The sequence below is a fragment of the Peromyscus californicus genome, unplaced genomic scaffold (assembly GCF_007827085.1).
Source record: "Peromyscus californicus insignis strain IS unplaced genomic scaffold, ASM782708v3 Scaffold_18__1_contigs__length_77618521, whole genome shotgun sequence".
NCBI lineage: Eukaryota > Metazoa > Chordata > Mammalia > Rodentia > Cricetidae > Peromyscus > Peromyscus californicus.
Genome location: NW_026294480.1, coordinates 11,503,021 through 11,528,029, shown reverse-complemented (window position 1 = coordinate 11,528,029; position 25,009 = coordinate 11,503,021). Strand labels below are relative to the sequence as shown.

The following is a 25,009-nucleotide window of genomic DNA, read 5'->3' as shown; positions in this document are numbered from 1 at the left end:
TGGAGTTCCCAACCCCAGCTGGTATATCCAAACACAGTCCCTCCTGCTGAGGCTCAGTGGAAGACAGGGTAGAAGATTGTAAGAGTCAAATGGCCAGATACTACCAGGCAATGTCTTTTAGACACGACCAGGATATTACAGCCATGCAGTCTCAACAATGTGGTAGCCTAAGCAAGACGTACATAATGGCCATGGCAGTCAACAATGCCAATGTAGATGAAGGGAATCCCACAAGGCCCCACTTTAGATGAAGAGCTACTGTCAGTGGTTGCCAAGGAAGAAAATCAGTCTTCCCAGGGATGAGGCCCCTGATAGGTTATGTAATTCTAAGTGGTCAACCCTAAACATAGATACACATGAACAACACTAAATGGAGTTGGTAGGTGTATGTGATACACACACACACACACACAAAAACCCACACAGAGATATGTAGCAATAATAATTTCAGAAGAAAAAATTGTGAATTTGAAAGGGAGCAGGAATGAACATGAATGGAGTCAGAAGTGGGAGAGAGAGGTGTAGAGATGTTGCAAATAATAGTATGGTATATAAAATTCTCAAAAAAATTGAATAAAAAAGGAATATATGTTGAAAAAGATAATTAATGCAGCTTCTCCACGTTTGTCTTAGCATGTCACATACTATAGGTACACTCATAGTTTCCACATGTAAATAAACACTCTTGTCTGCATGGAGACAGCAAGGAAGAGTATGATGTCTTCACTAGTAGACTTGACTATAGAAGTTAAGTAGCTTGTGCATTTTTTTGTATATTAAGAGATTTGAATGATGCCTGAGTGGAAATGACTTTGAAGAGAAGATTGTGGGAGGAGGGCCCGTACTCTTCATAAAAATTATATGCCTCTGTCAACAATGTGGGGCTCCGAGTTTGAGAATGGCTTAGCACCTTGTTAAGAATGATCACAAAGCATTACTGCTCATCATTCTGAGCAAACAGAACTTCTGATAATAGTATTTTCAAGGAGAAGAACTGCCTAATTTATACTTTCCTAGTCACAGACTGTAGCTGTACAGGAGAGCAAAAAGAAATTAATTCTAGAGCCGTTGAAAGTGGTAGCCTATGTTTGACGTCTCATTTAAGTATTTGATTTGGGAGATAACATCTCCTCTGTGGGTGTCACAGCACCCCCATTTTCTTCCTATCTGGTTTTTATTTTGTTCAAATCTTTTCTGTCTATTCTTTGAGATTATTTAATACTTTCAACAAAAATAATATTCTATTAAATTCTACTCTGGGCTTCTTTTTAGCTTATTTCAGATGTGATTGATGTATGAAACTTTTGAGAAATCATCTGCTTATTTCCACGTGTGAACTATTTAATTGTATATATCTGTCCAAATAATCTGTAAAACCATGTGATGATGCTTCCTGGATGATTCCTTTGGATGCAGGATGGCAGAATTTTACTGTGTGTAAAACAAGTAGCACCAAATCAAGGATTGAAGTAGAAAATAAGGTTCCCTTTAAACAGACATCTCTTTGGGACCCCCTTTTTTTTTTTTTTGTCAAGTTCTGCATTTAAAGGCTACAAGTCACGAGACTTAAAGGGATAATGAAGCACTGTCTCCTTTCTTCCATCTACTTCAGGATATTGTTGCTTCCATAAAGAAGAAGGAATATAACTTCTTAGATCAGCGGAAAACGGATTTTGACCAGGATTATGAAGAGTTTTGCAAGCGGACTAATGACCTTCATGTAGGTTGCATGGTGAAATCCCCAGTGGCAGTCACACGCTTTCTTCATCCATTCTATGTTACCCTGATGATCATTCCCCATTCAGCAGGCAGAGCTATCTTCATCACAGAGGTGGCTGGCAGCAACCTCAGCCTGCGTTTTGTGATTTCAGATGAATAATTGAGGTCTCCTTCCCCTGGATTAAAGGGTCATAAATGCAGCTTGGCTAATGATTAGTAATCACAGACTTCTGTGCGTCTTCCGTCTTAGTTCTTAGGAAGTTTAACTTTTATCCTCTGCTGAAATGTTCTGTAGCTTCCTTAAGCTGTGACATTTGTTTCCCTTTGTTACTATGGAGTATTAATGATCATAATGATTATGATCAGAGGTAACCTAACAGACTGTCAGCTATGCCTGACTGATTCTAAAGGCAGGGCTGAGGCAGGCCTTAGAAACCATGGTACTGGGGCCCCTCTTGCTCCCAGTTGCTTTCCTTCCAATCATCTTTACGCATTACAGACCACCCACCCTGACTCTCAGCCCTCCTGGGCAGCATGGCCTTTATCAGCATCTGAGAACACAGCACAGACGCAGTGCAGCTCCAGGTTCCTGGGGAAGGTTCTGGGGGACAGCGCTAGGGGTAAGAGTGCACAGCCTAGAACCTATCAGTTGTGGGGCCATGTGAGAAACCAAGGATAGGTGGGACACCCTGGGCATCATCAGGGAGGATCTTGGTTACTAGGAAATGGGAGTCAGGGAGGCTAAGGTGGGAGACAACTTAGTAGCTGTCTGACATATTAATGTGCAGAGTTTGCTCATCCTTAGGAGATGCAGGGGCACATCTTTATAGGAATACAATTAGGCTTGAGGGATAGCACAGTCCACAAAGTGTTTTCCCTGCGATCATGAGGACCCGAGCTTGAGCTCCAGAACCTATGTCAGAAATATCTAGGTATAGTGACATAGGCTTGTAAGCCTAGCAACGGGGAGGTGGAGACAGGGGGATCCCTGGGACTTGCCGGCCAGTAGCCTCACTTGCATGGTGAATTTTAAGCCAACGAGAGATTTTTTTCTCTCTGAAAATGGTAGATAGTTACTGAAGAATGACACTAAAAGTCATCCTCTGATGTTTGAATGCAAAAATGCTTCTATGGATGCATTGCACACACAGCACACCTGTATACATACATGCATGGGCACACACACACACACACACACACACACACACACACACACACACTTACTTATAGCATGAATCTTGAAAGGTCTTATTAATAAAATCAAACCCAGAGTCAGGTATTGGGTTAAAGCTGGAAGATCAGAGAAACAGAACAAGCCACAGCCACCTCACCTTGTCAGTTCCTCAGCTGATCCTGTTTCCTCAGAGTGGAAGCCTCTGAGTCCTCATCCTAATGGGTCTCATCTGAACTGCTGCTCAAAAGTCTGAAAGTTTAACCAGGCTAGTTCCTGGTCTTCACACCTTATATACCTTTCTGCTTCCTGCCATCACTTCCTGAGATTTAAGGCTCTTGTTACCACACCTAGCTGTTTCCAGTGTGGCCTTGAACTTACAGAGATCCAGATGGATCTCTGCCTCCAGAATGCTAGGATTAAAGGCATGTGTGTCACCATTTTCTGGCCTCTATATCTGTCTAGTGGCTGTTCTGTTCTCTGACCCCAGATAAGTTTTTTAGGGTGCACAATACTTTTGGGAAACACAATATCACCACACTTACTTCCTCCTGAGGTAAAAGTAAAATGTCTGTTCAGCTACCTCTTCCCATAATTTATGATCTGAACTGAATTTGTATACATGGAGGGAAAATGGTGTGAGGTGTTGTGGGTGCAGTGAGTTCAGGGAAGAGGGAGCTATAAGAAAGGACTGGCTGTTGTATTTGAAGTTTGTAAATGAATATAACAATCACCACAATCCTAGAAAGTCCCTGCTCTTGTTGCTCTCATCCTCCAGAGGGGGAGCAGGATGGCTGTCAGTGACCTGCTCAAGGCAGACAAAGGGTACATGGTAAAGTTGAAGCCAAACCCGGACCATTTGGCTCTGGAGCTCCATATCTGAACTCTTAAGTCATACGGTGTGTTTCATTGGATGGGAAGACACAGGTCCCATTAGAACTTAAGCAATGACCTATTTGGGAGCTGATTCAAACACAAGGACAGTGGATCCTGCCTCTTCTTGTTGGAAACTGGTAGACTGTAGTTGACTGTTACCATGTCCTCCATGGCCCACAGCCTTCAGTCAACTTCCACCTGTTGCTTCCATAGAGATTGCATTCACTTGTCTGCCGTAGCTCCTCTGTAGATGTAGAGAGACGGTGAGCATCGGGAAGCAGGGGTCATATCTTGTCTCAATTGCTTAGTAAGAACATGTGGAGTTATTTAAAAAAAAAAAAGGCAGTGGTGGATTAGGCTTCTGTGCAATGGATTGGGAAAGAAGAAAAAAAAATATACCCTTGAAGTAGGTTTGGCCTCAGTGCTTTCAGTCAGAGAGATTAGTGATACGATTTAAATGCAAATGGGCATTAAGTTAGGAAAGAGGGATGGTTACAGCATCAACTGGACAGGGAAGGGTGGATGTGACCTCAAAAAGGTGATGGAGGAGGGAAATGATCAGTTATAAATTAACTGTGTTCTGATACCGCGTTTGAAAGGAAACTTCAAAGGTAAAAAGACAGAGTCCTATAGAAACTTACTGGAAGGGTACGAGACATGCATAGAACTTGATGACTCCTGCACCTCATGGGACGGGATGGGAGCCTGGAGGAAATCACACTGCTGCTGTGTTTGTCTCAGGGAGGAGGCCGTGACTCCTGGCAGGGACTTCCCTGCAAGTGAGGTGGGCGTGAACATGAGCAGAAGCATGTGTCCTCTCACAGTGCTGAGAAACAACTGCAGACGTTCTGGCGTCTGACGTTAAAGCTTTAGCTACATGCGCTAGCTCCTCCTCTCCCTTGAGTTTTCTTCTTTGTTTCAATGAAAAAAAGAAAAGAGTTGGTTTTTAAAAAAGAATTTTATATTTGAGTACCATGTTTACACCATTTCACCCCTCCCCCTCTATCTCAAATTATGACTTCTTCTGTTTTATATATATGTGTATATATGTATAAATGTATGTATATCTGTATACATAACCTGTTGGGTCCATTTACTGTTGCTCAGATGTATGTGTATGTATATATATGTATGTGTGCATGTGCGCGTGTGTATATGTGTATATATCTGTATACACATGTACACATACACATACATACATTTAAAGTTCAACATATGTCCATCTCTTCTATCTCAAAAATAGCCCAATTCTGAATTTGGATTACTGGTTAATTTACATTTGACTTCCTCACTCCTTTCCCCTTCTCATTCCCTTAACTGATCATTTCTCACTTTGTCTTTGAAACAAACCCACTCTCTTGAATTCAACCCCCATCTCTTTAAAACCGGAGTAAAAATACCCACATCCCCAAGGCTCTGGATCGAGTGGGTGAAGCTGATGGATCTCAGGGACAAGGAATGCGGGGGGGGGGGGGGGGGCTTTTGGGGAAGGAATGTGGGGTTTCAGAGGTCAGGGAATGATTGGGATCGTAACTCTGCTGGTGAGGGCATGGAGGCCTTAGATCCTGTCCTGACTTAGTCCATGCTGGCACTAACAGGTTCGAGAGAAGCAGCAGAGTGAAACCGCACAGGTGGGCGGGTGGATAGAAGCAATGATTCTACCAGGAGAGGGAACATGCTTTCCTTTAAAAATAAAAAATAACATAATGGCTTTTCTAAGTTTTATCTAGTTAAATTTATATTTAAATAATAATCTTAATGGAATCTTAGATAAGTAACAAACATATTATGCTTATTTTTCATGTAAACCTTTTAGGTGCAAAATTGTACAATAGTAAAAAAACTTATGAGGTTCTTAGGATGGCTAGGTCTCTATTTCTGGCTTCTGGACATTTATTTTCCTTTTTAGCTCACTAAATTTTCTGTTACATCTTCCCATCCATTAGAAGTGGTGTAAAGAATGTGGATTTCCTTTCTTTTATTGTCAAGTAGAGAATCCTCACTATTTCTCAGTACAGTGGCACACATTTTTAATCTCAGCTCTCAGGAGATGCAGGCAGGGGGGCTGTGAATTTGAGTTTAGTCTGGGCCTTGTAGGATGACCTGGTCTCAAAAGAATATCTTAGTGCTAATTTATTGTTCATGGTGGAGTTTTGTTCTATTTTTAGGATGAGTTGCAGAAGTTCATGGACGTCACATTTGAAGAGATTCAAAGCACAAGGCAAGCTCTGAGCATGCTGAAGAAATTTGAAAGGTAAAGATTTGAAATAACTTCCCAAGTTCTGTCTTCTAAACTTGGGATAATGTGAGCACAGTTTAGCTTCTTTTTATAGCTTATCTTTTATTGTAATTATAACTCTTATTATAACTTGGTATTCTAATGTGAAGAAAAGCCTCTCGACAGTCTGAGTCACAAGGTCACAGGTTTTAAGTTTTTCAGAGGCTTAACAGGATTAATTCCTGGAAGGATTAAGGATTTGCTTCATCTCTGCCAATAGAGAATACTCTTAGCTTTGAAGTAGCCTGTAGTTGCCTATAGTAATACCGCCTAATGTCTGAATAATTCGAGATAATTCTTCCCAGGTTAGCAATTTTGCCTTGTAAGGATTGATACTATTTTTGTTCTTTAAATACACTGTTCAGCTACTCCATTGCTTTCAGCTGGCATGTTTTAAAATGGATGTTAATAATTATTAATATATGTATTAATATATATATATATATATTCTTATTAATCCAAAACTTTGTACTTTTTGTTTTTCAATCAGATTGAATATACCTAACCTTGGTATTGAGGAAAAATATCAAGTAATTTTTCAGAATTTTGGTGCTGACATCGACATGATTTCTAAGCTGTACACAAGACAGAAATATGATCCTCCCTTGGCTCGGAACCAGCCTCCCATAGCTGGGAAGATCTTGTGGGCCCGGCAGCTATTCCACAGGCTGGAGCAGCCAATGCAACTCTTCCAGCAGCACCCCTTTGTGTTGAGGACTGCAGAGGCCAAGCCTGTGATACGGAGTTACAACAGGATAGCCAAGGTCCTCTTGGAGTTTGAGGTCCTCTACCATAGGGCATGGCTTCAGCAGGTGAATTCCTGAATAGGTGCTTCTTAAGTGGTTTCTAGTGTCCAGACAAAGGGAACCCTCTTCTAACAGGGATATTTTATAAATCAGTTTGGTTGAATTTAAGAAATCAAAGTATATAACATAACCATGGAAGAAAATAATTATTAATATTGAAAAAACAGTAAGCTAGGTAATAGTAGCTGATGATTTAATTTATAATTTCCTAAATGAGAAAGTCACAAAGCATTTCACTACTCTGTCAGTTAGGGTTGTTTTTCTTGACTCTTAAAAATTCAATAAGATCCTGGTTGGGGGTGCAGCTTAGTGGTAGAACATTTGCTAGCATGCCAGCAAAACACACACACACACACACACACACACACACACACACACACACACACACAGACAGAGAGAGAGAGAGAGAGAGAGAGAGAGAGAGAGAGAGAGAGAGAGAAACAGAGACAGAGTCAGAGACACAGAGAGTCAGAGACAGAGACAGAGACAGAGACAGAGAGACCCTGAATGTATGTCTGTCAAAAAAGTCTTATATTTTATTTGGTTGTGCTAGCATTCAATCAAGATATAGCCAACCGACACTTGTGTTTCTTTGTAGATCAGCAGGAAGTAATAGCTATACAATAGCTGCATCCTTTGAATTTCTAGATAAGTAAAAACTGAGTTCAGTTGGGTTCATGTAACCTTTATTAGGACATGCAGCTGATTAGGCATAAAGACATCAGAGAGTTAAATGTCTCTTTCACAGTCTCCTAGGCTACTACAGTCTCTCCCTATCTGTCATGTGTGAGTCTCAAGGATGAAGAAAATGCACTCAGTTGACTATGCAATATCACTACCAAGACCCTGAAAGCTGTTTTCTGAAAGGGAATTTAGGAGTAGGATGGGTGACCCCATTGCGGGGATTTAGCAAGGTCAAGTCCATGAGAGAATACTGAATAAGTGTTCACTGAGTCCCAGGAATGGTTGAGCCAGATACATATATCTGTGTACAGCGCACTCTGATAGTAATAATACTGACCTCTTCCCACAGATTGAAGAAATTCACATAGGTCTTGAGGCTTCTTTATTGGTGAAGGCTCCAGGCACAGGGGAATTGTTTGTGAACTTTGATCCTCAGATATTAATCTTATTTAGAGAAACAGAATGCATGTCCCAGATGGGTCTGCCAGTCTCGCCTTTTGCAGCTGCTCTTTTCCAGAAGCGGGACATGTACAGAAAGAACTTCAGTGACATGAAGGTATAGTAGTTTTGTTCCCCCCTCCTGGATGTTTCTAGCATACATTTATTCTTTTTCCTTTTTTCTACATTTGTTTTGGAATGTATGCATGCATATATGTGTGTATGTGCACATGGACACCTATGGTTGATGTCAACAATCATCCTTGATCACTCTACTACCTTATTCATTGAGTCAAACTCAGATCTCACCAATATGACTAATATCACTAGTCAGCTTGCTCTGGGTATTCTCCATCTCCACTGTCTGAGGCTGGAATTACAGGCAGGCTGCCCTGTTTATGTGGGTTCTTAAGACTTGAATTCCAGTTCTTATGATTGAAAGCTGGCTTAATTCTAAGTGTTTCAGGAAGTCACTGGAGGATTTTTAGGCTGGAAAATAAGTCACAGTCTCGTTTACATTAAGAATAATCTTTGCTACATGGTGGCTAGGCAGAAAATTTTGCACTTTAATTGGGATAAGAGTGTCAGTGAGAAGTTAATATTTTGTTGCGTTGATCCAGAATGGAGAATGAGCAAGTAACTTGAGCTAGAACAGGCACAGACTTGGTCAGACAATTAAAGTTATGTCCACAGACAGGTTAAGAGGGAACTCAAGGGTAATTGAAGGGGGGCTACCATGCATGGCCAGGTAGCTTGTGTCTATACAACTTGGCCAAAAATAGGCAGTGGCCTTGACTAAAAGTCTCATTTATAAGAAGATAAAGGCTTGAAATGGTTTATTTTGCCAGGCCTATTAGGATCTGTAGTTCTTATCTTAAGTCCAAGATGGCTTTTAGACATCCACATAGCCATGGCACCCATGCAATTAGATCTAGAAGTCGGGGCTCAGAAGAGCATTCCAAGTTGGAGGCATGCTTTTTGGAGCTGAAAGACTGTGCTTGCTGTTAGTGGCATTGTCCTGGATGAGAACTTTTAGGGAGGGACAGGGACAGAAATGAGTAGAGAGCCACTGGATTAGACATAAGGTTGTACCAATATTAATGGATCTAGTGGAAGATTACAACCCACAAAACAGACTTGGATTTTGAGGTGTGATGAAACCAAATATCAGGAAGCCAAGAGTAAAGAAAAAAATTGCAAGGAGGGACTGATCATGACTGACAAATCCACTGCCCAGAGGATAAAAACAGAAGTTCAAAGATGGAGCCTTGACATAGAAACTGTTACTAAAACGTTAGAGTAAACCTGCTGTGATGGAGTATGCTGTAATCCTAGCACTTGGGAAGCAGAGCAAGAGGACCAGAAGTTAGTCATCCTTGACTATGAATCAAGTTTGAGGTTAGCTTAATATACATGAGAGCCTGTCTCAAAGAAATTATAGTGATCAACATCATATGATGACACTATGACCATGCACTTGCATGGTGCCTTATGGTTTAAGCCTCTCTCACTTCTTCCCTCCCCATCACTCTTCCTTCTCCCTCCCCTCTCTCACCTTACTCTACTGCACATTGAATACAGAGCCTTATGCTTGCTAAAAAGTACTTTACCACCATGCTGCATCCTCAGCTCTGTCTTTACTGTCGTCTTGGTCCTCTGGTCTCACCTTTCGCTCACTCCTGTAATCTAGTTCCAATTCTGGAACTTCTCTCTCAAGTAGCTGAGGTTACAGACCTGTGCCTCCATTCTCCATTCAAGTAAAGCCTTTTCATGGTCATTATTTAATGTCTTCTTTCTTACTCCCATGTGAGATAGGAGGGACAGAGTGATGTGTGGCTCAGAGAAACTGACTGAGTCAAGGTCTCGTAACTAAATGACAGAACCCAAAATTGTTCTCTATGATCTTCTCACTACTTCTTGTTATGAAAAGTTAAAATTTGCCATGGGCAGATATTTCTCTAATGTGGACCCACAAAACACTAGTCTGCATGCTTACATTCTCTTTAAATTCTTTTGTGTCAGAAAAAAAACTGGTCAATTTATGTATTTACAAAATATATGTTTTACAAGAAATCATATTTATACAGTCATACAATAACTACTAATAATTTTCCCCCCACAAAGTCTTTCTTGATTATGTGTTCCAGGTAACACATAATTTCAAAATATAGGAGCTTTTAGCGTATTTTTTCATGGTTCTGGGTTAAAGGGTTTGAACAGATGTTGAATGATATACTCAGCTGGGGTTATGGACTTGGGCATCTTTGCAAGGATTTCTGGTATGGACTCCCCCCACTGGTAAAATACCTTATATCCCTGCCTAGGAGCAAGGGCTACACTGATTAAGGAGGCTACATAGTCCCTATGCCAGTCCCAGATTTCTCCCAGGATCCTTCTGTTGAGCCCTGTTAGTACTCTGAATGCCCATCCAGATTCAGTGAAGGGTACATAGACCCCACTCCATGAGAAGATTTGCAAAGAATGTTTGCAAGCTATTACTGTTCCACCCAAAGATTTGAACAAGGAAATTATTATCTGGTTGGCATTTATGATATCTTGGAGGTGGAAAGAGACGTCCCTGTGCAACATGGCTAGCTGGTAAAGCAGACTTATTGGCCCACTTGGAGCCCCTCTAAAGCTCCCCCCAAGAGCACTGCACTGGGCATCTTACAGAGTTTCCAGGTTTCTACAGATACGCAAAAGTAGCTGGAAGTTTGTTTTATTAATCTTTTTCTTGGAAGATATTTGAAACCAAAACAAGATGAGCTACTGTGGGCTAATAGTGAGGAATATAGATTCTGAAACCAGTATGACCTGGATTCAAACTATTATTTTTAGGTAAATGACTTTACCTTCTAAGCCTCAGTTTCTCATTTGTAAAAGGGATGAATTGTACTTCCTGGGTTTAAAGGATTAACGGTAAGGAGCAGAAAGCCTGCTGGAGGCAGAGTCTAAGAACCATTTTTCTGATAGAATAAGTAATAGACATTGAAAAAAACAGCAGTAAGCAGTGACTAAAGGCTTTAGGAAATGTGGAAGCAGCTGCTAATAGAATCATCAAATGTAGGCTTTTCTCAAGTGGCTTTTATGGAAAATGAAAGGGTATTATGGAAACCACAGAAAAGTATTATAGGAAGACTGGGCTCTTTTGGGAGATGTTAGGCTTAATTGCCTTCTCAGAGTCTACCAGGACTTCCTATACCCTTATGATAGGTTCTATAAAATCATGAATGTTGATTGTGATACTGTTGTATATAGAGTTTTGCAAACATAGCCACCCAGGCATCATTTCTGTTCTAGCACATCAATAAAAACATTTTGGCAGATGTTGATCTAACATTATGGTAATAGCAATAGTTCTTGTGTAAGTACAGACTTAAAACTATTTGTTTTTAAGAAGCACATTCATGTCCTCTGTGAGAAAGAGTGGCAGGATGAACTAGTAGGTGTATTTGAAAATGATAGCGTATGGACAGACTAGGGACCTATGATGACTTACCTTGTAGGTGATTTTTAATGGAGAACTCACACCCCTCACTTTTCTGATCACAAATTCTTTTTCTGATAACAACTAGTTGATTAGTTTAAAAAATGCTGATAGATCCTGTCATGTGTTGTAGCTAATGTTTCAAGCAAATTGGAAAAACCAGGTAAAAATCTTGTCCTTGTATTACTTATACAGTTACTCTTGACTTATGGTGAGGTTGGAAGTACTGTAAGTAAAGAATGCATTAATTGCATCTTAAGTTAATGAACATTGTGGCTTAGCCTACCCTGTCTTCAGTGTGCTCATCTGTTTTAGACAAGAGGTGATACTTAAAGTCACTTGAAATCAGCACTGATTCTTTACTCTCCCTCTGCCTCTTGGGTCTTGCATCAAGATTTAGCTGATAGTTCTATCTAGCAAGGCTCTCATGAGTCAGACAACTGTGATTGTGAACGTGGTCTATACAAGATGCTCAAAGAAGCAGGATGCATCTTGTCCCCATAAAAAATGGAATGAGTGAGCCCAGTGAGGCACAGGCCAACATCTTTTCTTTGTTTTGGACTGGGTAGATGCTGAGAAATGATCCTCAATTTCTTTTTCATTCTCAATCATAACTTACTGGGTTAGGATTTGGTGGTTGTAGAGACAGTGCTTGTCACATCTGTCTTATTTGTTTGCAACATTCTTCCTCTCAGGACATTAGATCCCAATAATAAAAGTTATCTTTTTAGATAAAAATACTAATACATATTAAAAGTGATGTGTAAACTGGCTATTTAATCTCATACCATTGCAGATGATGCTGTCTGAATACCAGAGAGTGAAGTCGAAAATGCCTCCTCCCATTGAGCAATTGATGGTCCCACACTTGGCTAGAGTGGATGAAGCCCTCCAGCCTGGCTTGGCTGCTCTGACTTGGACATCCCTGAATATTGGGACATATTTAGAAAATGCTTTTGCAAAGATCAGTGAGTCTGTCTACATGAGTTTTATTTCTCAGTTTTAGGAGCTGAGTTCTTATTGCCTACTGGATAATTTGTTATTAATATGCTTTTATAAATAATGAAATGAGAAATAAGACTCAAAACTTCTACAGTGAACAGTAGCAAAATATAATGAGTTCAGTAATTTCTTACAAATTATAAATATTCATTATTTAATCTTATTCCCAGAGGTTATCCATGCAATTTTGTTGATTCTTATTGCTGTATATTAGTATCCAAAGATCTTTAGGGCCATTTAACTTCCACACTAATTGATTAGTTCATTAAAATTGTTTTCTTTTAGTCATTCCCTCTCCCTTTTTACCCTTTCCCTCTTCTTCCTCCTCTTTCTCCTCCTCCTCTTCTTCCTCTTATCCTCATCTTTTAGATCCAACTCAGAGCTCCACATATAGTAGTCAAGAACTCTACCATGGAGCTCGATTGAAGACCACTCAGTGGTTTGGGTGACATGGATTTGGATGGAGCAGCGTGATGAAGGGCAGGACACTTTGAGTGAGAATAGTTTGAGCAATCACTGGTTTTCCTTAACTAGGGATGCAGAGCTTAAAGTGTATATGAGATGGAAAATTCCATTTAATCCAACTTCCCAGCATAAGTATAGGTATTTTACCAAGAAAATTTGGGCTCAAGTCCATCTAGGATGTTAAACAATTGGAAATATTTGTTTCATATATGACTTTTCAGTACCTCAATGTGCAAAAGTGAGCTTTTTCATGAGGTATTTCCCAGATGTCATAGTTGCCTTCTAGACTATATTATCCCAGATCTCCTGTATAAACAGGGGCATACAGCTTGGAACATAATGGCAGAAGTTTTTGTTTAATTTTTTTTAGACTGAGACATTTCTATTCTTTTTTCCAACCTGGTGTTGTCTGTCATGGCTTCTTCATGACCCAACTTCACCTATATTTTATGGTCTGGGATACAAAGTCTAAGGATCCTAGCCTGACTATGTTACCTCAAGTCCACCTCCTCCCGGGGTCTCTGTTGTGCTGACAGTTAGGACCAGAGGCTCTGTATTGCACTTGTGCCCAAATGGTGTAGCCCAGCTCCATCTTTCTCCCAAATTGGCTTCAAAGGGCTTAACACCAGGCTGTTTCTTCTACTTCTTTTGTGTCAGCCTGGTGTTGGAGGTGCTCCCACACTTATGGATTAAAATTGCATAATTTCCATTTCTTTACCCTCTGACCTCTTTCTAACCCACTTTGCCATGTTACTTCCTTTCTGGGTCACATTTTCCTTGGATCCCTACTAGGTAACTCCTGTGTTAGTACTCTCTGTCTCTCTTTGTCTCTGTTTCTGTCTCTCTTGGTCTCACCCAAAGCAGGATTTAGTTTGTTGGTAACTGATGACTAGGAGCTTGTCTTTCCAGTAGGTATCTTATTGCACCTTCCAAACAACTATATACTATTTAATATATACTAATTTAGCAGACACATTCTATTCAAGAATATTTGAGAGGTTCTGGGTTGGGGCAGAGACTGAAGTAAGGAATTGTGGTTGATGTGCTAGCTAGTCCCCCCCCCCCCCCACCCCAACTTGTCAAAAGTTAGAGTAATTTGGGAAGAAGCAATCTTAATTGAGAAAATTTCTCCACCAGGTTTATTTGTGGGTAAGCTTGATTGATAATTTCCATGGGAGGCCCAGCCCATTGTGGGTGGTGGCACCCCCAGTCAAGTGGTCCTGGATTTTGTGAAAAAGCAGGCTGAGCAAGCCCCAAGGAACAAGCCAGTAAACCGTACTTGTCCATGACTTCTGCTTTAGTTCCTGCTTCCAGCTTCCTGGATAGTAGACTAAAAACTCTAAGATGAAAAAAATCCTCCTCCCTAAGTTGATTTTGATCATGGTGTTTTATTACAGCAATAGAAAACTTACCTAGGACAGTTGCATACTTTTGCTTTAATTCTGCTTACTTAAGAGGGAACTAGAGCCAAAGGTAAATTTTAACAGAGTGTTCGTGTATTAAAGAAGTGTATTTTAGGCTCATTACAATTTGTGAGTGGGATGTTGAGAGGTGCACAATTTGATAACCATAGCATCAAGAGGATGGAGAAAGTTGTGAAACAGTTTTCAAAAGGATCCTCAATTTAAAGATCGGAAAGCAACAACCCAGAGATGTCAAATGACATTTAGTGTGGAGCAGATAGAAGCAATAAAGATGGGTTCCTTTGCCTTTAAGCCAAGATTCTTTCCAAAATATCTCTCCTTAGGAAATATAAGAAGAGTAAATGAGTTAAAATCTCTAAGGAGGCATCTATAAGGTATATGGAAACTTCATAGTGAGAGTTATCACAACCAAATTAGAACAGGTTGCTAAGGTAGTCTTTAGTAGTATTCTCCCTAGGGAGGTATTAGGATTAGAGTATTAGCACTTTAGATATTTTATTAGATGCTAGCTGGAGACAAAGAGATAGTGTCTAAAGAAATCTTAATTCTCTTTTTCTGTGGTGTTCTCTTTTTGCAACTTAAAGACGATAATGAAGAACAAAATGAAGTGTCATTGTAGACGTAGCCATTGTGGTTGGGCACCTCATGGTGCATCGTTCTCTGTACTTTAGCCATTTGTGGTTTTTCTGTGATGGTCTCAGTATGCTGCATAGAGAAGCTCCTTGATGAGGGTAAACAAACTGTGTTAAATCTCAAGAACAGTTGGACTCTGTATTGAAATAAATGAGCCAACCTTTAGAACTACAGGTGTTTACTTGGGCCACACATTTGGGAAAAAAAGTCACTATTCTTTAATGTCCTCAGCAGAACTTCGATGGGCATCGTTTGTGTATTCTATGCATAAATGCGGTTGCATTTTCTTTAATTGCTGTAACAACTTGCCCCAAGCTTCATGGCTTCCGTAATTCAATTACAGAGTTTAGAATGCAAAGAATCTCATGTGGCTAAAATCAAAGCATCTTCAGAGACAGTTCTTCCCAGAAACTCTGCAAAGCACCCTTTCCTTAGCACCTTCCAGGTCTTACAGGTTGCCTACATCTGTTGAAGAATGACCATGTCACGTTCAGAGCTAGCTGTGTCTCGTGGCCAACTCTTTTTCTTTCACCTCCTCTCCATCCATGGCCATATTCTTCCCTACCTCACTAACTTCTTCTTTTAAGGTCTTTATGACAACTCTGCTTAGATAATCCAGAACAGTCCCTGAATCACAAGATCCTTAATACAAAGTCCCCTTTGTCAATAAGGTAATATTCCCAGAGGACTAGGAATCCCCAGGGAGATCATTTTTTTCAACTTGCCACAAATGCCTTTGACGATGTGAAGAATCAGGGGGAAACAAGAGATTTCTATGGACTGTAAACACTTAAGGAGAAGTGGTGGTTCTTTCTGCATGGACTACTGTTGTCAGGAAGAACCATTTGGTATATTGAGCAGTTGCCTGAATAGTAGCTTGAAAATTATTGAAACTGAGGCTTTTTTTTTTTAAGTTAGTGAAGGTATGTAGTAAAGGCATTGATTTAAGGAAATGTCGAAAAGTAGTAGACTTTCATTTCAATCATGGTTGTTGAAGACACTCTTTGGGATGGGCACTGACATAAATGTTCAAGATGTAAAGATGGAAAAACAAATTACCAAAGGAGCAGACACAAGAGTAGCCAGTGTGATGCACCCAGGGATGCATATATGCCTAAGTGATAGGCAGGACTGGACCAGAGACACCCCACCCCACCCCAGTCGCAGGTGGCCTCCTGGGAAGATGAGTCAGAGAGCCAGGCCAGCAGGAGAGCTGGGAACTATTAAAGAAGGAAGAATGTGCAACAGCTATGTGTAGAAACAGCCAAAAGTACCAAGGAAATTGTGGTGATTTAACAAGAATGAACCCATAGGCTCATATATTTGAATGTTTGGTCCCTGGTTGGTGGAACTATTTGGGGAGGATTAGGAGGTGTGTCCTTCCTGGAGGAAGTATGTCACCTCATTGGACAGGGCTTTGAGGTTTCTAAACCCTGTGCTATTCCTAGTGTACTCTCTCTGCTTCATGGTTGCTGTCTCAACATGCAAACTCTCAGCTACTGCTCTAGCACCTTGCCTACCTACCTGTTGCCATGCTCCCCAACATGACGGTCACCAACTCACTTCCTGACCTGCAAGAAAGCCCCCATTAAATACTTGGTCTATAAGTTGCCTTGGTCATGGCATCTTTTCATGCAATAGAAAAGTAACCAAGACAGATATGTGTAACCCAAGTAACTTTAATTCCGATGCTCCTGCTGTCATTGAACTGTGTGTACATGTTTAAAGAAATGCTTTACCTAATCTGTCTTTCATTTTGTTTTTCCCGAAGAGGACCTGGAGCTGCTGCTTGACCGGGTGAACGATTTGATTGAGTTCCGAATCAATGCCATTCTGGAAGAAATGAGCAGCATGCCACTCTGTCAGCTCCCTCAGGAGGTCCCCCTTACTTGTGAAGAATTCCTCCAAATGACAAAGGTTATCAGAAGACTGACTTTTTTTTTTTTACAAAAAACTTTTTTTTTATAAAAGGCATATTTTAATCATAAATTGGGATTTTAAAAATTAAAAAATTTTGCTCTCTGATAGATGTTATTCAAATGTGGACCTTCTGACAACTTGAAGATAAAGAAAATTTTATCTAAGCTGTTACTAATAAATTAGTTCCTTTCAGATCAGTTGAAGGGGGAATCACTGTGGCACACATTTCTCATTTTTTTCATGTTTTATGAGGGGCAAAGGTATTTTTTTAAAGAAGAACTTCAGTAAGCAAGGGTTAATTATGCAGCACTTGGGGCAGATTCTGGGCAAGTTTTCTTCTTCAAGCACTTCCAGAGAGCTGTTTCCAAACTAGTATTTTGTAGCATAGAGTTCTGGACTTGTCCCTAGGAAAGCTGGGAAAGGCCAGAAGCTTGTGCTTAAACCACACAGGGTGGAGACTGTATTTACAGGTTTATCACACTTCCATATATGAAAATAAAACCCTCAGAAGGTTTCCATAATTTCTCAAACATCCTTGCAAATGGCACATTTTCTTCCTATGTTAGGCCCAAGCTACTAGTAGAGAGGCCCTACTCCTTTTGGAAATGGCACTTTGGCCTCATTTATGACATTCCCTATGGGTATTTTGGTGATAGGAACTCTTCAGTGATGATTTTAATATTGTTGGCCAGTAGTGCTTACTGGAGGATCCATTATATTCCATTCAGCTTGTGGCTATATTAGATCTCAGATTTATCATCAAAACAGAGTGGCAGCCACAGCTGGATGATACAGAAGACCCTGCGGGGAGCCTTTCTTATGCTAGCTCTTTCCAGTGAGGGCACATGGAGAACTCTTCACCCAACAACGAAACTATAGCAATCCATGTGCAAACTTTCTGCCCAGTGAAGTTCATTGCTTGACATTTAAAGTCTGTTTTTTTTTTATTTAAAATTTTAGTGTGTGTGTGTGTGTGTGTGTGTGTGTGTGTGTGTGTGTGTGTGTGTGTGTGTGTGTATCCACAGAGACCAGAAGAGGAGCATCAAATTCCTGGAGCTAAGCTCTTAATGCCCTCTTCTGGCCTGAACTCTGAACTCTGGAAGAGTAACAAGCATTCCTAACCACTGGGCCACCTCTTCAGTCCGCAAGCTCTAAGTTTTTATTGGCTTTTGTCACCATGGCACATTCTGCTTTTCATGAAAAGGCTTAGATTCTTAGAAGGAATCAAGGATTGAGTGTAAACTGTCTTGTTTACAGAAGTATTCTAGCCACAGAAGCCACGTTTCTCAACTAGAGAGCAGTGAGAACACACCTGAATCTGACCTCCTTGGCACAAAGAGGGTTTCAAAGTTCAAGGCAACCATTGAAAAGGATAGGAAGGAGGCATTTGGTGCTAACACCTTTTTGCATATATATTAAACTTTGATTTATATTAACTTGTTATTAGCTGATTAAAGCTTAATGACTGCTTTGTAGAATTCTGTTTGCCCTCCTCACAATGATTTTTAACATTTTTCCTGTAATTTTTAAGTTTTCTCCTCATCATAAGAGAAACCACTTAGCTCTGTTATTTATAAAGTGTAGCTTAAAATGTTCAAATCAAGTTTTAGATTTTAAAAGTGGAGAAATTAGCATTTACGCCCATCATCTCACCATTGTTGTGAATTTTATGTATTTCATGACTTTCACAGGCACCACTTAAATGACACCTTCGTAACATTGTGTTGAAATGATCTATATTGTTTTTTTACTACTGGACATTAAATGGCTCCCAAAGTTAGTCAGTTTTGCCAAGAGCTATAATAAATATATATATGTATAATTTTTTTTTAGATCTTCAGGATCATTGCCCCCAAATAAGATTATTGCGTCAAACTGTATGGTTCTATTTCATAGATCTTTATAGTCACAGACAAATTGTTTTCCAAAGGACAATTTCAATGTATAAAGCCATAATGCAATAACATCATTGTCACTACCCTCAAGACAAACACTGTTCTATTATAATTTATTAATTTTAGCTTGAATGGCAAAATCATACAGTCTAAATTAATCTGTTTTTGTTACCCATAGAAGTGCTTCCTGTTGACTGTTTTACTTTCTACAATGTTTATTTGTTTTACAATTTTTAATTTTTTCATTTATAGACATTTTGTTTTTTTATTTTTATTTCTTTTGTTTTTGAGGTTATAATGTAATTACATCATTTCCTCATCCCTTTCCTCACTTCAAATACTCCCAGGCAGTCCTCTATGCTCTCTTTCAGATTCATGGCTCCTTTTTCATTAATTGCACATGTATATGTATATATTTACACATACATACGTACGTTCCTAAGTACATAAATCAATAGCCTGCTCAGGCTGTATCATGTTACTTCGATGTGTGTTGTCCAGGCTGACCACTGGGTTTTGGATAACCGATTTGAGTGCTCTTTCCTGGGGAAGACGATTTCTCCTGCTCTCTTCACTCCTTAGCTGCTTCTGTGTTCTGTGTAGGGGTTGAGGCTTCTTGGGCTTTTCTCTTTCCACATTAGCTGCTTAGTGAAGAGGGAGGTAGAGGGGAGTCAAGGACAGACCCTCTGGACAGTTTCTGTGCCTGATGTCACCATGGAGATGAGTCACTAAAATGACGTGTCAGGTGCTAGAGGCCCTGTCTTGGATTTGTTTTGTTTGATGCAGGGACATTTTGATGAATCCATTATTACTTTGCCTTCATCCTGTTTATAATCTGCTTTATTAATTTTTATGTTGTTTGCACTTTTATAATTATAGCTTCTCTTAGAAAGAGTTGAAGGATTTGAGTAATCTTGTTGGAATGACATTAGTTGTTGAGAGCTACTTTCCAAAACACCCAGTAGAAAGGAATTCTGAGATTTTGGATATATGCTCCTGCTGTTGGGAGGACTGAGCAACTACTAGGAGGTCAATGGAGGCCTTATATCCTGGGAGATCTAGCCTTGAGAATGGGAGATGATATCATGGTCCATTTTGAACCTCTCCAGCCTAGAGTCGGAGGACTCAAGAAGCAGTTTAAGAAAATATTAAGGATCTCTTAAAGAACAAGGAGCTAGTTGATTTAGAACAAGGCAAACACGTTTTGCAAACAGGTCCCCTGGTTGGATGTCATTGGCTAGTCAATAATAGTAAGGACTGATCGAGGACTTCTTCTGTTCTGGACACTGCTCCTGGCACTTACATATGTCCTATGGAGTGCAGGCATAAAATAATTTTAATTTATTCTTAGAACATTTCATACATACACATAATATATCTTAATCATGTCTATACCAACTTCCTCCCTCCAACTCTGCTGGTCCTTCATCTAACTTCAAGTTCGTTTTAAAAAATAACATACTGAGCCCAATTAACATCACCCACATACACAAGCCTGTGGGATAATCCACTGGGACAGAGGCAACCTGTCAGTGGCCACCCCTCAAGGTTACTATTTCTGTTGTGGTGGTAAAATATCATGACAAAAGTGACTTAAGGAAGAAAGGGCTTATTGTGGCTTACAGTTCGAGGGTACCATCCATCATGGCCTGGAAGTCAGAGCAGCAGGAACCTGAGGCAGCGGCTCGTGTTGCTTCCTCAGAGAAGGGGTGAAGAGGGATGGATGCTCCTGTTCAGCACACATTCTTCACTTTTGTAACATGCAGGGTCCAAGCCCCAGAACCACCCACTCTAGACAGGTTTTCTTACCTCAGCTGATCCTAGGTCTCAAGTTGATGACTGAGATTAACCACCACAGTTGTCCAACCATCACTGGAGCTAGAGTATCAGTTGGAGGCTGAATCTGCGTCTTTGCCGATCTTCCTGTCGAACTCTCAAGAGCTTGATAATGATGCGTGACTGTCATCTTTTGTTCTTATTGTTGTTAGGACCTTTGTGTGAATGGTGCTCAGAGACTCCATTTTAAAAGCTCCCTAGTGGAGGAAGCAGTCAATGAGCTAATAAACATGTTACTGGATGTGGATGTCCAAGCTGAAGAAGCAGGTGAAAAAGTCTCTCACAAGAATGCCGGTTCTAATGGTGACACTTCTGGTGAGAGGGGAGGTAATGGAAGGGTCTGTTTTTCTTTTTCAGGATAGTTACTGAAAACTAAAATTTAATTTTCTACACAGCCATCAATTTCATACATTGAGAAATATTACCCCATTTTTAAAGTGATATTTACAAATCTGAAATTATGATTCTGCACAAATGGCAATGACTTGGTTGCTTCTCACTATTTATTTTATTTATAATTAATTTAATTTTACATACCAGCCACGAAATGCCCTGTCCTCCCTCCTCCCACCCCCCAGCTGTTGTTGGGAGAGAACACACCAGAACACAGGTCTTTGAGGCCCAGTACAACTTTTAGCCTATAGTCCTTGATCTGTTATTGGCTCTTTTCCCATATTGAGATGATTTCTACTGGGCCACCTTATGCCCCAATTTCTTCTTCCTATCCTTTAGCAATCTTATTTTCTGAGATGCAGGACATTTAACTGATATTGAGCTTGCATGTAATTCATCTTAATTTTTCCCTGTAGTTTAATGGATCTCTCTCTCTCTCAGGAAGAAGAGAAGGACATTCTGAGGTGTTATCATCTTCCTTTAATTCTGGGTCTTATCCTCTGCCTTTGACAGCAACCACAAGGAAGAAAAAGGAAAGTGAGATGTTAGAGGAAGCCCGGGAGCTGCTTTCCCATTTTAACCATCAAAACGCTGATGCTCTCTTGAAAGTGACAAGGAATACTCTGGAGGCCATTCGCCGGCACATTCATTTCTCCCACATGGTTAACTTGCGGGGTACGGTCTCGCACAATTTTCCTATTGGTTGACCAGGTAGAAGGCTGGTGTGTGTGTGTGTGTGTGTGTGTGTGTGTGTGTGTGTTATGTGGTGTGTGTGTATGTGTGGTGTGTGTGTGGTGTGTGTGTGTGTGCGTGTGTGTGTGTGTGTGTGTGTGTACACTCCTGTTAAATTTTAATAATCTAAAAAACAATACCATTCATTATGCACTTCCTAATATGTTTCAGTGGTGTGACTTTTGCCCTATTCTATGACGTGGGTCCTCTCATCACTTGTATTAAAACTGAGAAATCTAGGGCCTGGAAAGATTTTTTTTTTTGCCAAAGTTACTGAAATATTGATGACATAAAAATCAATGTAATTTAAAATGCTCCTGTAATAAAATAAAAACATGAAGAAAATTGTTTGATCCAAGAGAGAAAAGCAGTTTTAACAGAAGACATATGGGAGAATTTTTTCAGTGGTGAATTTTTAGTTATTAATTAATCTTTTTATTTTTTAACATTTTATTTATTTATCTATCTATCTATCTATTTATTTATTTATTTGTGTCATCATGCCACTAGATCCCACCTGTCTCCTTCCCCCTCCAAATAAAACAAGATACAATTTAAGAGAAAAAAAGAAAAAAAAATAGGAAGAAGGGAAAAATCTCATCATGGAAGACTCAGTGTGACACAGTGAGTCACAGAGTAAACCCCTTTATCCATACATTTTTACATGTAGGCGTTTATTGCAAAGAATCATTGGTCTGGTTCGAGGCCCTTGGTCTCAATCATTGGACCATTGACACTGGGCCCTCAGTGGGACTCTTCCTGGATATCTCATTGTTCCTCTATGTTGTGAGACCCTGCAGCCCCGGGTCCACAGGACTGACACCACCTCTGTGCTCCAGCAGATCATAGATAGGGTGGATGTTGGGGTGGGCCAACTCATAGCCCTGGTTTTGGGCCCTGGGAGTTGCAGGGTTGGTCAGCCTGCCAGTGCTTCCACTGACTCCGCCACCAGGGGGAGCTCTCCAGCATTGGCTAGTTCACCCCTTGCAGTGATGAGCAAGGGAAGGGACCAGTTCTCAGGTTTTCCCTGTCCTCAGGGTTGGTTCCCCCACACCTACACCTTCAGGGACAGCTCTACTGTGTTGCCCAGCAAGGTGTAGGGGTCACTCTCCTGAGTGCTGCAACTGATGAGGGGGTAGGGACATCTCTCTGTTCTTAGTACCTCAGAACCACCTGCCTCAGGCATTGATGGGCATGGGGGGCATGCATCTTTTCCCCACCCATGTTACCACACAGCAGATTAGTAATGGGGACAGCTCTCCCATGTTCACAACATCTGGGCTGGCTCACCTACACCTCTGCCAATGAAGCTGGCTTTATTGTATTGCCCAGGTGAGGTGCAGGGCCTGCTCTCCCAAGTTTAACCAATCTTATTAATGAGAAAAGATTGATGCCATCCCTTTAAAATTAGAATTTATTTAATTATTTTCATGATATTTCAGCTGGCTTCTTCATTTTCTTAGCACTGTCCAGAGAAAAGTTTGGGCTCTTCTAAGTATGCTACAAAACCCCATGAATATTAGGAATATTCTGAAATTAAAATCTAATTAAAGAATAGTAGAAAGGGACACCATTAATTGAGAAAAAATAATAGGATAATAAAGACTTACTTATTCTGAAGATTTGTAATTAAAGTGAAGCATAATATTGCATTGGAAGTGGATGAAGAAAAAGGTCTGTGAAAGAATGTTTTGGGTCATGACTTTCATTTACCTCAGAATGGAAGAAAATTCCTTCCTTAGACACAAGGTTTTAAAAGGATTCACCAAATGTTGGCTCATATGTTAAAACAGTAAATCACAGTTACTGCATAACTTTGTGCATTGCAGGTATTTTCAACTATATAAAATTGTATGTGGTTCACATGCACATGCTACACATGCATCTCTGTCTACATCCTTAAACTTACAGATATATCCAACTTTAAAAGCTCCATTATTATAAATAATGAGTTACATTAAATTTTTCCCTACATGTGACAACTGTCCCAAATTTTTGAATACATTCCTTGTGGAAGGTGTTTTATTTGAAATTCCAAAAATCACTTGTTCTAACTTTCATTTATTATAGTTTGTACTTTATTTCTTGTTTGCTTACTCTGAATTTAATTCATTGCTGGCATCCTGCTACTTCTATACTGAACATTTTCTTTTATGTAGATGTACCAGCAAACTATAATCAGCAGAATGACTTGGAATCCACTGAATTGCTGTTATATGGAGCAATATCAGATCTTCAAATATTTATGCACTTATTTGACAAATATTTGTCTGCTTATATATGTATTATGTATGTCTTAATTTTTTTGGGGTGTCTGTTAAGTATATTCTATTTTCAATTAAAAAATGATATGTTAACTCAGACAGTAACAATGCATCAAAGACAAAGCAGAACCATCTTCCCATTTTTCGGGCAAGCATCACTCTGGCCATTCCCAACATTGCTATGACTCCTGCCCTGGAAGACATACAACAGACACTGAACAAAGCTGTGGAATGCATCATCAATGTCCCCAAGGGGGTTAGACAGTGGAGCACTGAGCTGCTGTCCATGGTAGGTAGAGTATGAAAAAAAAATTGCTTCATTTGGAAACTGCTCTGTTTAAAGATGGGGCAAGGTTGAAAAGTATCCTCTTGCATTCTAGAGGAAGTTGCATGAAAGAAAAATGGCTGCCCTGAAGAACAGTGAAGACAGTGATTCTGATGTTGAGGTGGAGGAAAGTGAGCTGCAAGGTAATAAAATTGAAAAAAGTCTCTCTCTCTCTCTCTCTCTTTCTCTCTCTCTCTCTCTCTCTCTTTCTCTGTATGTGTGTATGTATGTGAGTGTTTCTATGTGCATATGTGTATTTATATGCAGGTGCCCATGGAGGCCAGAAAGGGGAGCTGGAGTTACTGGAAGTTGTGAGGCACCTGATGTGGTGCTGGGAACTGATCTAGGGTTCTCTGCAAGAACAGCAAGTGCTCTCAGTTGCTGAGCCATGTTACCCAACTTTTAAAACAAAGTCATTATAAGCCAAATGTTTATACTACCTATAATATAGATACTATAGTATCTGTAATATGAATTTACAATAGCTCCTGTGCTGTGTGTGGTTTTCAAATCATGTTCAATCAGAGTATTAATCTTTGAGCCATTCTGAGTTTAAAAAACATTAAGAATCACATACTGATACCTTAGTATCACACATCTCCTGCTTCTGTTGTGTCCATCACAAACTGCTCGTGCATAAATGATGTTTGGTCTGACCTAC

The 25,009-nt window shown here is 40.1% G+C and overlaps 1 protein-coding gene across 11 annotated transcripts in view; it reads left to right on the top strand.

The window, feature by feature from the left end:
* Nucleotides 1-25,009, top strand: part of Dnah5 (dynein axonemal heavy chain 5) — a 289,003-nt gene that overhangs the window by 91,985 nt on the left and 172,009 nt on the right. For 5 of the 11 annotated variants that reach the window (XM_052743036.1, XM_052743033.1, XM_052743035.1 and 2 more), the window contains 10 exons: nucleotides 1,613-1,720; nucleotides 5,935-6,020; nucleotides 6,535-6,856; nucleotides 7,884-8,090; nucleotides 12,256-12,427; nucleotides 16,755-16,900; nucleotides 20,787-20,961; nucleotides 21,469-21,702; nucleotides 24,122-24,312; nucleotides 24,404-24,491. In XM_052743036.1, the coding sequence (XP_052598996.1) occupies nucleotides 1,613-1,720; nucleotides 5,935-6,020; nucleotides 6,535-6,856; nucleotides 7,884-8,090; nucleotides 12,256-12,427; nucleotides 16,755-16,900; nucleotides 20,787-20,961; nucleotides 21,469-21,702; nucleotides 24,122-24,312; nucleotides 24,404-24,491 (1,729 nt within the window). Of the gene's footprint in view, nucleotides 1-1,612; nucleotides 1,721-5,934; nucleotides 6,021-6,534; nucleotides 6,857-7,883; nucleotides 8,091-12,255; nucleotides 12,428-16,754; nucleotides 16,901-20,786; nucleotides 20,962-21,468; nucleotides 21,703-24,121; nucleotides 24,313-24,403; nucleotides 24,492-25,009 lie in introns of those variants that run through there. The other 6 variants (XM_052743034.1, XM_052743032.1, XM_052743030.1 and 3 more) reach the window with 6 other exon arrangements.